Here is a 12,962-nt window from a genome sequence, read left to right on the forward strand (position 1 = left end):
TGAGGGCATGAAAGCAATCATTGGTTGATGTTGGCCTCAGTTGGATCAGTAGGGTTCAGATCAGGTCATTTTTCTGCCTCCTTACCCCCATTGAAACATCCTCCAAATCATCATCATCAATGTCATTTTGAACTAAATGACATTTTAACCAGCCAGCGCACCCCATCTGCCATTTCCTTCTTTGAGTTTCCTCTGGATACACTTGAGTATATTTCATAGGAAATGTGACATTTTTTGTTTCTCTGCAATAATGAGCTTTTCTTACTGTAGTTTCTCAGAGAAGTAATACAGTTTTGGGGGAATTTGTAATAACTAGATCAAGAAGCTGAAGACCATGGGAAGATGTTCTTGACATTCTGATGTTAAACAGCCTTATTAGCGGAGGATGCTGGTCAAAACAGTGTGAGGAGCTTCTCAGATCCTTCCTTACAGAGGCTGTACAGATCAGATAGAGCATGGTAGGTGCTTCCATACACTGCATCATAAAGGAAGTGCCCATTTGTTTATTTTGTATTTTCTTTTCTTTTTAAGATTTTATTTATTTATTTCACAGAGACAGAGACAGCGAGACAGGGAACACAAGCAGGGGGAGTGGGAGAGGGAGAAGCAGGCTTCCCAATGAGCAGAGAGCCTGTTGCTGGGCTTGATTCCAGGACCCTGGGATCATGACCTGAGCTGAAGGCAGAGGCTTAACCCACTGAGCCACCCAGGCGTCCCCCATTTAGCTTTTAAAATAATTATTATTTTACTTATAGATTTTTTTAATCACTTAAAATAGTAAACTTGGGAAACTTAGTTTGTTTCAATTGTGATACCAAAATTGTCTTTCTCTGGATCTTGTTTCCCTGATGCTATTTGTGTGCCTTTGATGCAGCGTGTGTTTCCACAGTGAACAGTTTCTACCCCGCAGAGAACACGGAGCTGTGGGCTGGCTCCCTCCACACCCCTACCCGTCTGTACCCCTTTCCCTCTGTTCCCCAGTTAAATGACCAGGGACAAGCTGCCACCAGAGGCATAGAATGACCGAGGACAATTTGTACAGGATCTAATTTAGAAAAATCTATTAATAATATATATTAAAAGACATTTGTGCCATTATTCAGAGCTCACTCACTTATGTGCTTTTATTGGCTTTAATGGGCAAGCAGAGCCTTCCTGAAAGCTTCAGGGAATTAAAGGGGCTTATCTCTTGAATGTTCCCACGGGGATTCTGCTTTGGCAGAAAGGATAGAGGCCACTGCTCTGGGGAAGAGGGAGGTGGGTGGGTAGGAAGTATCCAAAGACACTGGCACAATCTGGGCAGCAAGTTATACCTCCCTTGTGACTTTGTTTTTCCCAATTCTGGGCTCAGCAATTAAAAAAAAAAAAAAAGATTCAGCATAAATGTTGACCCAACTGAAGCCTGGGTAGATTGGAGGTAAACTCAAGAGTCCCTAAGTGAGAAAATAAGTTAGAAGCCTAGGAATAACAATACCACAAAAAAAGAATGCTGAAGGAAAAGCTGAATTCATCTTTCTGCCTCATCAACGAGTATTTGTAGGGTCTTCACAGGGGAAAGTGAGCTTCCTGGGGGTTGTGAGGGTGCACGGAGGCCAGCTTCCCTTTCCCCTGGAGCATAATGTGCCTCCTTAGGTTGGGAGAAGGCTCAGCCTCCAGGCCTGCTATGCTGAAGGAAAGACAGGAAGGGTTTAGCATGAAGATGGCTCTGGAAGAAGAGAGGTTAATGGGGTGAGCAGCTGTCTCCTTTTGGGAGATGGAGAAGGTTCCTGAGCAGAGAGCTGTCACTGATCCTAGGCCTGGAAGCCATCAGTGGCCATATGCCTCATCACTGCCAGCTACCGGATGTTCCTTCCCCAGATGCCTTTAGATAGTATTGTCCCATACGATTTTTCAGAAGTATCTCAGGCAAATCTCAGGCAAAGCCAGGAGCCCCCTCAAAAGTATTTGTATATGTCTGATTTATAGCTGTTTCCCTCCATGCTATGGTAACCAAGAAAAATGTTTGCAATCTACTGACTTCAGAAAAAATCTGATAAATGAGAAAAGGCAGTGATGTGATATCCACCCAGGACATGCCTGGCAGGTGTATATCTGGTTTCTGGTCAGTTTCTACCAGAATGTCTAATAGATAGTAGTATTAATATTAATTAGTATTAATATCTAATTAGTATTAATTAGGTATTAGATATTAATATCTAGTAGATAGTCTAATCAGAATATCTGGGACAAAGACCCAGAAGGTACTGAAAAGGAAGTAACTACTTCAAAAAGGGATTTGGTTTTACCTTAAATGCAAAGAAGTGCTCTGTGTATGTCTCGCCGAAGACAAATTCAGCACCAGCGTTACTGTATTCCAAGAAGGTCTGAGTTAAAGAAAGGAAAAGCAGACGATCATTACAACCACAGAATTGTATCTACAGGACCTCCCAGGCTCTGCAGATGGGGAGCCCAGCAAACTTGCTGGTTAGACATGGAAGGTAGATTTTTGTAGTTTTCCTTGCTCCAATGGATGGTATGGAAGAATATTTTTGAACTATACCCACATACAGATTTCCTGTCATTAGTGACATTCAGTCTGACTCTAGGAGGCTCAAGAAGGAGCCAGGTGTGTCAGTTTGTTCCAGCAAACCATACATGGCACGCAGTCGGCACTAGTTAGCGCTTGGTATGAAGAAAGGCTGTTTTTCTGTTTGTGGAACCATCTTAGAAGTATGACACCTCTGGGCCAGGGTGAAAGGGACATTTGGGATAGGGGACTGGTGCAATGGATGATATGGGGGAGGGGCAAATGTAATATTAATAAACTAGACAGATTAATGTATTCTACACAAACAAAAATGTGGGTCAACTCATGCAGATGAAGAAACCTATTTCTGACATGTCTTGAGGATTATAGCCAAATGTCAAAAGCACTTATAAGCAAGATGTTCATCTGAACCCAACTTACCTGAACTTGTTGGCCCAACCAATCAAAAGCCATAAAGCCAGGGTCAGTCCTTAGGATTAAGAGCCCGAGAATAAACTGTAACCCAATTCCCCAAAAGACAGGCCTCCAGTAAACCTAGGCAGAAAGATAGAGAGAGAGATCTTACTAGAAAATGAATGCTAAGCTCAGTATACATGCCCAGAGGGTCACGATTTCCTTGGAAACTTCTCACATGTGGCCAGTGATCCACAGTTTGGGAGCCCAAAGCAGTTGTGAGCAGAGAATCTCTTGATAGAATCATGCCCCTAGATCTCAGGGTTGCATTCCCCCTTTCAAACCCTGAGTTTGAAGGCTTCGGTCCCTGGAGAGTATGTACCCATTATATCATGATAAAATAACTTAGACTTAAAGAATAGTCTTAGAGGGGCCATTAAAGGAGGAGGGATTGGGTCCTCTTCTCTGTGCTGTAATGTCAGAGACATATAATTACTTCCCCTGTCTGGAAAATGGAAAGGCAGAACATGGCTTCTCTCTGTGTGCCCAAGGTTTGTTAATCTGAGAATTTGCAAGTGAATTAAGTGAAATTCCACCCTGGTGGGGGCTCCCATTTCACTGTAAAAGGAACGAATTAACTCTAGTGCAGAGCCAGGGAGTGCAGCAGGAAGGGACAATCATCTGCTTTCATTTTTGGTGCTGAGATGAGCGGGCTGCAAAGAACTGTGGTATCGGAGGTATAGATACCAGTGGAAATGTTGACCCGAGGTGGGCAGGCACTTTGAATCCTACTAGGTGACTTGTTTTTCTTGGGTCAGCCTTTCAGAAAGCCAATAAAATCTTCTGGAGTTTGCCATTCTGAATTGTGAGTGAAAGCTTCGATACCTCTGAATTCTTGCCCATTTAATTGGTTACAGGCTGATAAAATGAGAATGAGAATTGAATTCAGTGGGAACAAAACTGGTTAAGAACAGATTTTTACAGTAAAATAACCTAACTTGCAAATAGAAATTTGATAAATGGCAGAATCCGGTGGTAGAATATTAGATTATTTACTGGCCTGGGGAAACCGGGATCAAAATAGATAAATTTTCTTTGTGTGTTTGATCGAGGGAGGTGGGGTACATGAGTAGAAATTGGACTTGGCAGGAGAGAACACCTCACTGGTGGTGTAACTGGAAAATTACTGAGAATGAGAAATGAGAGAGTACTAGCGCTAAGAAAGCTTGGGAAGAAAGGCACTCTAGCCACTTAATGTAGCAATAGCAAGGTAAGACAAACACTGAAAACAGTGAAATTCTCTCACACTCATTATTTTGAGCAATTTAGACATGAGCGGGGAGAAAAGAGGGAACAAGCTGAAAAAGATAGATTTCACACTTACTTTGGTTGGGTACTTGGAAAATAAAAATATCAGGATAATATACATTATGAGCCCACCAAAGGACACCAGCTGCCGTTGGCCCAATTTGGCGGTGTCAAAGATCAGCCAGAAAATAACTCCCAGGATCAGTAAGGTCCAAATCACCCTAAGAGAATCAGAAAGGAGGCATTGACATCATTTGTTATGCTAACCTGAAAATCTGGAGCAGACTTCAACTAACAAATAAAAAAATGTATTAAGAGCAGCATACCCTGGCACCAGGAAGTTATGCTTCTAGATATTGTGCAAACCCTCTTTTGTTGTGGCTATAAAGGCAAATAGCCAAAAGATAAAAAAATTAAAACAAAAATTAAGCACGGTCTTAAGCACATTCTACAACTCTTGGGCTCTTCACTAGTTCAAGGACATACAAAGGGGTGAGAGATGAGAAAGGACACTTAGAGAAGGAAGTCTGGTGATATCTTTGAGAGATCTGCTGTGAGTTCTCACTTTCATTTTGGGAGATGAGAGAGGTTTTACCTTTTTTCCCTTTAGGGGAGAACTTGAGATGTGTTCTCTGGAGATGGGGGACTTCAACTGAACCTCAGAGAGCTAAGTTGGACTTCAGAATGTGTGTTCTGACTCCTTGGAGGATCCAGTGGGTATGACAAGTTTGACTCACAGCTTAGAGGGCAGAGCCAGAAAGCTTGTTGAGATTGCACAATTCTGTGTTATTAGGCCAAGGATTTGTGAACTTTCCTGATATATCCCTTGTGAGCCACTCTGGGGAGAACCTGTCCTGTGTCCAATCCATTAGAGCCACCTGGAGGAAGAGGAGGTTCCACAGAAATAGGCAGAGGGAAAAGCCCTGAGCGCTCATTCATAGGGCATGGGGCCCTATAGGAAAGAGTCAGCTTTAATAATTCACAGGGTCTTCCTCTCAAAGAGGCCCCGAGCAGAAAGCTGCCTCCCCAAGTCAGAACTGTCCCATTGCTTGCACAACAATTTATCATTTGGTGGCACTTGAAATTAAAGCATTTTGTATGGACATTTGAACATATCTTGAGTGAGTCATTGCCCTATTTAGATGTTGATTTCCTGTTTGTAAAATGAAGGCATTATAATTTGGTTATTTCTAGTTTCAATAGCCCATAAACGAGGGAGCAATTTCAGAATGCATTTTTATAACACTGTTGGAAAAGACTAACTTCCCTCTCAAATGCAACAAGAGGACTGGGTACATTTACCACTTCATCCAGAACCACTGGTTTTGTAGGAGCCTTTTGCCAGGAGACAGGCACTCATCGATTCGATGCTCGTATTTGGCCATAAAATAATCCCAGACCACAAAGAAGATGGCGGCCACGGTGATCACGAAAAGGGGAAGGGCTCTCTGAAAGTTCAGCACACAAGCTGCAATCACCATTGCCAGGTAACCTGTTGAGAAAGTGAGTGCAGACAGGGTACATCACCCACACCAAGCTGTTGACCAGCCTCTAGCACTGACGTGGCTCAGCCAAGGGGAGGTTCAACCAAGAAGACACTGAATGCAGAGTTGTTTGGTCTTCGCTGCATGGCCTGAAAAGCCTAGAATACTAGGTGGCCCAGTATAGTGGAAGCTTTTAATGCTGCTGTTCCTTATTTCAGCTATCTGACCACCAACCAAGCTACTGACCTTGGAGGTGCAGTGATTTTAAATTAATGCCAATGGACTTGGGTGCATGGGTTCTCATTTTATAGACAGGAGTGTTCTTCAAAATGGGCTGTGGAAAACTTTGCTTTGGAGGGAGTCAAAATAGGGGACCTGCTCATCTGCAAAGATAGGCAAGAGGAACAGCCTACATGACCCTAGGCTCCTGCTCACATTGTATTTGCATGAAGTATGAATTTCACTTAGATTGCCCTCTGCAATTAGACTCCCACCTGGTGAGTATCACCATGTCTTCTAGTTACCTGGATTTGCATTAACCAACCCTTAAATCTGTCACAACAACGAAGGCCATAAGAGTAGGGGACCTGAATAATTAGCATACACCAAAAAGGGAAACAGTCTGCATAGGCAACCACAGGTGAGACCCATCACTCAGGGCTTCTTGATTAACATTTCTGCTTCTCTGGATTCACTGAAGTCCAGGGGAACAGAAAGATTAAAAAGATGTATTTTATTTCTACAGAAAACTAGTAATTGTGGAATTCTCATGAAAAGACACGTGCATCCATCTTACTTTCATTATTTACCTAGTATTAAGATGCCCCAGATGATGTACCAAAGGGTGGTTTTGTGTTTCTTATAAAAATCACAAACTGTATCATATTTCCTTTCCAGATATCTGTAACAACACAAAAACAAAAAGGCAGGCAGAAGTAAATATCAAAAACATGAAATAAACCAACATACTGAGCTAGATGAGCCTTTGTAAATCAAGCGAGCAAATGAACAAATTGGTGAAGTGTATGTTCTGCAAAATAGAAATGGGATACTCATCTCATTTAAGACTATAATCAGCCATGGCTTGGATCAGCGTTTGCTGTGTGGATGTGCCAAGCCCTGAGGGCTTACAGAAATGCAGAAAACATGCTTCTGGAAACAGAGCAGGGGAGACGGTAACTAACCAAAAGCCAAAAATAAATCATAAGATGAGAGTGTTTCTCACTGGACTATGAGGGCCTTTGATAGCTTTTAAGCCATGGTTATGAAATGTTCATTTTAGAAACTCTCACCCCTTCTGGTCTCATACAGTTTGAGTAAGTTAGTTGTTCCCTGTCCTGGCTTACCACATTTTTTTAGTGGGAGACTACAGACTTCACTGGATGCTTGAAATATAAAGAAGAATCTTGTGGATTTCAGAGCTACCAACTAGCAGGTTGTAAGATAGCTTTCCAGAAAGTTCTGGCATTGTTGACATGCCTTTGTTTCTGTCCAGAGCTTTGTTAGGGGGTGGTAGGAAGTGAATGAGCAATATGTGCATTGACTACTTCTGCTGGGGAGGACAGTATCCATCAGCCAGTGAGTTTGGAGAGGCCCCAAGACCATACACATGGTACTGTCTTCTACTTCTCCTGGGGTGCTCCTGGTTCCCTCCATTCCTGCCCTGAAATCAGGCTTCCCCGCACTCATCTCTTTCCTCAGTGTGCCTTCTAATGGAGACCTCTTCTTTTCCTACTGGAGGAAGGAATTTATTCATACATTTAATCATTGCCACTTCTAGGCCACTTCTAGTCCCTAGAGGAGATTCCTCATCTTCAGGATCTCAAAGGACTCAGGCCTGAGCTGGGACCTCCCCTCCACTTCTCCATCTTGCAACAGCTATGCCTGAGTGTCCAAGTCTTGGCACCCCCTGCACCTTTCAGTGTACAGCCAAAGCCCCTCACTCCTACAACACCTTCTTGCATCTCCTCGGACAGAGGCATCCTTCTGTGCTTTACTCCTACTGTCTTCTTTGGTCATATTTTGTGATAAAACCTTGACAGGCTAACTTCTTGGAGCATATACTTGAGCCTAGTAGCATTAGGACCCTTGGGAATGAGGCTATTGATGGGCATTTGTTGAATTACTGGATAAATGAGATGTTAGTGTGTGTTGCTTTTCTGGAACAGTATTGCACCAGTGTGGGTTGGGACCCATCCATGGATTAAGAAGAGCACAGTGCGGGACATCCATCTTTAATAAGAAAAAATAGGATGTATGAGAGCATATCAGACATAGTAATGATGAGTTTTATATCATGAGAACTTTGGTGTTATGTATATGAGTGAATTACAAACACTGATCCAGAAGATTTGGAGGAAATAAAAGTTCAGTAAAGACTGAGTTTTTGTGGCTGAACTTGGGAAAGGCTGATGATCCATTGTCTTTGATTTCTGGTAGTGTTTCAAAGTGGCAGAGGTGGAAGGCAACATTGAATTGGGCGCATGCATGTAGTTCAGGTTGGGTTAATCAGATTCTTTAATTGCGTGGAGTGTGTGTGGTCCAAGACAGCAGTCTTATACTGTGTAAATTAAAGTAGCTCAAAATAGAGGCTTCAGCCATTTGGTAATCTTGACTAGATCATTTCTGTCCTCCTGGAGATTACTTCTATCCCATTATCATTAGGGGAAACCTGAGTATCTCTACCCACCCAAGACAGTTTCTCAGCCCCTGGGGGTCAGAGATCCATAGAGTAAAATGAAAGATGGATCTAAGCTCAGGTTTCTAAGGTAGTAAATATGCGGATGGTGATAAGAGCTTTAATCTTAATTCTCACCAACTCCAGAGAGACCTTCTGATGCATAAAAACAAAGTTCCTCAGAGACATAGAAATTTGAATAAAATTTTTATAAATTTTAAATAAAATTTAAATGGACATTCAGAAATTTGACAAATACTTGAAAGTTATGACGAACCAGACAATCTTGGACTAGGAATCAGAAGCTGAAATTGTTAAGTTAGATTTGTTCCTCTCTAGTTGACTAACCTTGAGTAAGTCACTTCTCTGAGCTTCATTTTCCTGGTCCAAAAAATAAAGAAAATAATTTGCCTCTCTAACTTCATGGAGCAGTAAGGACTTGGAATACCTTTAAGATACTATAGTGTAAGAGCAAGTTTGTGGGGACTTAATGTGGATCGGGTTTTGAGAAATCAATTGCTTATTGATTGACACTGAGAAGATGAATTAACTACTTTTGCATGGACTGGAGCAATTAGTTGGTAATTTATGGCTTTAATTAGAAGACTGTCCTGGATATTGGGTTCCCAGAGGACATCAGCAGTTTGAATTTACCACAGTGATTATCATAGAGCGTTAATTTTTCTGAAAATGCTGTTGGTGGATGGTAGTGGTGGTAATAGATAATGAATAATAATAAATGATTGAAATTAGGTGAGGATAAAACAAAGTGACAAAACCAAATAGGAGGTCAGTAAGGTTACTCCTCTAATTTAAACCTGTACCCTTTTTGATGTGTCTCTGGGTCATCCGCCTCATCTTCTTTGTTTCTTAAAGAATCCTGCTCAATGGTGACTTGCTCTTCGTCCTGGAAATCAAACATTGCAGCAGAGATGGAACAGTGAGAAGCCGGGGCATAATGGACCCTCATCTCTTTTGCTCAGAATTTCGGCAAAGGACTGACAAAAGCTCTTTTAAAATTATTGTGCAAGAAAATAGCTCCTATTATCTTCTTGTGCAGACATTTCCCCCTTTATCACAAAAAATCCAGGATCACACTTCTCTCTCCTTTTTCTTCCAGAGGAGCTGTTGGTATTTCCTTCTTTTCTTTAGGGGATAGGTTCATATCTCTACTTTTTCTTCCTGTCTCTACTGCAGTCATTCAACCGCTGCTCTGTTTTCAGGCAGGAGTTAAATGAACTCAATTTCAGAGGCTGCATAAATCTCCTTTTATACTCTGCCAATTCTGGTTTCCATAGGACGAAGACCAAGGCTAGTTTATTTTTCCTGGCAGTCCAACGCTTGGTCTGCAGATGGATCTCCAAGCCCAGGATCTCCAAGAGCTGATAAACTTTCTCTTGGGAACTAGGGTCCTTCTATCAGTGGGCTAAACTTTGGAAGAACTAGGGTCCTTCTATCAGTGGGCTAAACTTTGGAAGTTTCCCTTTCTCATCAAACCCTTGCTCTGATTAATGGAGTGAAGTATATACCTGGGCTATCTTTCTATGTACCATTCAAACTTTTAAATATCCATGACCTATTCTGTTCTCAGGATAGCATAGAGGATTTTCTGCCTCCCTTCATTTTGCAATAATGTCTCAAACAAACAGTTCCATCTATTGTAAGTATGGCAATGCAAGGTGGCAAGGAAGTATGCAGACATGGAAGAGTTTTGAACATACTCTAGGAGGGATAATGTCAAAATTTAGCTTTTTCTTTCTGTCATATCCCAGGTAGCCGTTGATTCTCTGGACTGTGTAAGAACTTAGAAATAAGTTGTAAGTGGGGCACCTGGGTAGCTCAGTTGGTTAAGTGTCTGTCTCTTGATTTTGGCTCAGGTCATGATCTCAGGGTCGTGAAACTGAGCCCTGCATCAGGCTCTGCACTGGGCATGGAGCCTGCTTAAGAGTCTTTCTCTTTAGCCACACCCCTCTCAAAATAAAATAAAATAAAATAAAATAAAATAAATATAAAATGAAGTCATAAGCATGTCTCTGAGCTGAAAGGATTCTCAAAGATCATATAGTCATTTGATGCCAAACTCCATTATACACTTCATTTAGACTACCTTCATTTTCTGGGCTGGACCCCAGGAATTAGGAAGGTGAAGGATAATAGAAAGAGACCATTGGAGTCCACGCTGCAGCTGCTGAGGACAGGGGTGGACAGGACCCTTATTCATTTCATTCCCATCCAATGCCTAGCTTAGCCAATAGTTAAAGTTTGACAAATATTTGATTTAAATAGTCATGATTATTATTTTCTTACAGTGAAATTTCAAGTCACCTATTCTCTATAGGATGTCTGACATTAACTGTTCTATGTCCCCCCAAACATTTCCCATTTTATTTATTTGTTTGTTTATTTTTACTTATCAGATTGGTATAGACATTTTTCTTTTTAAAAAATTTTAATTTAGGGACACCTGGGTGGCTCAGTGGGTTAAAGCTTCTGCCTTTGGTCCAGGTTATGGTCCCAGGGTCCTGGGATTGAGCCCCCCGTTGGGCTCTCTGCTCAGCAGGGATCCTGCTTCCCCCCCACCCCGCCTGCCTCTCTGCCTACTTGTGATCTCTGTCAAATAAACAAATAAATAAAAAAATAAGCAAATAAATAAAATTTTTAATTTCAATATAATTAACATACATTTTTATTTTAATTTCATGTGTACAATATAGTCTTCAACAATTCTCTACATAAGAAGTATGTAGAGTATGTAGAGTATTAAGTATTAAGAGTATACTCTTAATACTTTTATTAAGAGTATACTCTTAATCCCCTTCCCCTATTTCACCCATTCCCCCACCCACCGCCCCTCTGGTAACCATCTTTTTATAGCTAAGTCTGTTTTTTGGTATATCTCTTTTCTTCTTTGTTCATTTGTTTTGTTTCTTAAATTACACATATGAGTGAGATCATATAGTATTTGTCTTTCTTCAACTGATGTATTTCAGTTGATGTTATACTCTCTAGATCCATCCAGGTGGTTGCAAATGGCAGCATTCCACTCTTTTTTTTATAGCCCAATAATAATGCTATATATTACATATATATAGGATATATATATCACCTCTTCTTTATCCATTCATCTATCGATGGACACTTGGGCTGCTTCCATAGTCTGGCTATTGTGAATAATGCTGCAATAAACATAAGGGTGCATGTATTTCTTTGTATTCTTTGGATAAATACCCAGCAGTGCAATTACTGGCTCCCAGGGTAGTTTTCTTTTTAAAGTTTTGAGGAACCTCTATACTCTTTTCTGCAGTGGCTGCACCAGTTTGCATTTATACTGACAGTGCTTGAGTGTTCCTTTTTCTCCTCATCTTTCTTTTTAAAATTTTTATTTATTTATTTATTTGTTTGTTTATTTCAGTTAGCCAGCAAATAGTATATCATTAGGTTTTGATGTAGTGTTCAGTGATTCATTATTTCTCCCCGTCCTTGCCAACACTTGTCGTTCCTTGTGTTTTTGATTTTAGGCATTCTGACAGGTGTGCAGTAATATTTCATTGTGGTATTGACTTGGATTACCTTGATGATGAGTGATGTTGAGCATCTTTTCATGGGTCTGTTGGCCATCTGGATGTCTTCTTTGAAGAAAGGTCTATTCATGTCTTCTGCCCATTTTTTAATCAGCTTATGGTTTTTTGGTATTAAAAATATGGAATGCTTCACAAATGGGCATGTCATCCTTGTGCAGGGGCTATGCTAATCTTCTTTCTGTCTTTCCAATTTTAGTATATGTGCTGCCATAGTAAGAACCTGTCTCCATCTTTAAAACAAACCACAGATTGCATGGAGCACTGGGTGTTATATGCACACAATGAATCATGGGACACTACATCAAAAACTAATGATGTACCGTGTGGTGACTAACATTACGTAAAAAGAAAAAGAAGTATGGCAATTGAGCTAAACTTATGAATTCTGCGAAACAATTGCACCCTGAGTTTGTACTGAAATGGCTTTATACAATTTGATGTTCTTATTTTTTATCCGCTATAAAATGAGCCAAAGAATATCATCTCCTAACAAGCTAGTGCAAAAATTAAATAAAATCTTAAATACAGGGGTGCCTGGGTGGCTCAGTGGGTTAAGGCCTCTGCCTTTGGCTCAGGTCACGATCCTGGGGTCCTGGGATCGAGCCCTGCATCGGGCTCTCTGCTCAGCAGGGAGCCTGCTTCCCTTCCTCTCTCTCTCTGTCTGCTTGTCTGCCTACTTGTGATCTGTGTCTGTCAAATAAATAAAATCTTTAAAAATATTTTTAAAATAGCACTTGAAAAAATTATTTATAAACTTTAAAGTGAAATAAAGATTTAGCGTTAAAAATTAAAAAAACACAAAAAACAAAAAACAAACTAACAACAACAACGACAACCAAAAATGATAATAACAACAAAATCTTCTTGACCCCATAGTCATGGGGTCAACATCTGCCTTCCCTCCTTTCCTTCACAGACAAACCACTTGAAAGAATTGCCTTTATTTTTAGTGATTCTCACATCCTACTCACTCAGACTTCTACTGAGATGGC

The 12,962-nt window shown here is 40.8% G+C and overlaps 1 protein-coding gene and 1 non-coding gene across 3 annotated transcripts in view; both read right to left on the minus strand.

The window, feature by feature from the left end:
- SLC28A3 (solute carrier family 28 member 3) overlaps positions 1 to 12,962 on the minus strand; it is a 61,013-nt gene that overhangs the window by 17,865 nt on the left and 30,186 nt on the right. Inside the window, exons 3-8 of one of the 2 annotated variants that reach the window (XM_004774099.3) lie at positions 9,214 to 9,296; positions 6,522 to 6,613; positions 5,531 to 5,720; positions 4,305 to 4,449; positions 2,948 to 3,061; positions 2,286 to 2,363 (exon numbers count right to left, since the gene is read on the minus strand). In XM_004774099.3, coding sequence (XP_004774156.2) covers positions 2,286 to 2,363; positions 2,948 to 3,061; positions 4,305 to 4,449; positions 5,531 to 5,720; positions 6,522 to 6,613; positions 9,214 to 9,296 — 702 coding nt within the window. The remainder of the gene's footprint in view (positions 1 to 2,285; positions 2,364 to 2,947; positions 3,062 to 4,304; positions 4,450 to 5,530; positions 5,721 to 6,521; positions 6,614 to 9,213; positions 9,297 to 12,962) is intronic. The other variant, XM_045086076.1, reaches the window with a different exon arrangement.
- LOC123393609 lies at positions 12,084 to 12,190 on the minus strand. The gene has a single exon (XR_006608437.1). It is a non-coding gene; the product is annotated as a U6 spliceosomal RNA (small nuclear RNA).

The sequence above is a fragment of the Mustela putorius genome, unplaced genomic scaffold (genome assembly GCF_011764305.1).
Source record: "Mustela putorius furo isolate JIRA1106 unplaced genomic scaffold, ASM1176430v1.1 tig00000876_pilon_pilon_pilon, whole genome shotgun sequence".
NCBI lineage: Eukaryota > Metazoa > Chordata > Mammalia > Carnivora > Mustelidae > Mustela > Mustela putorius.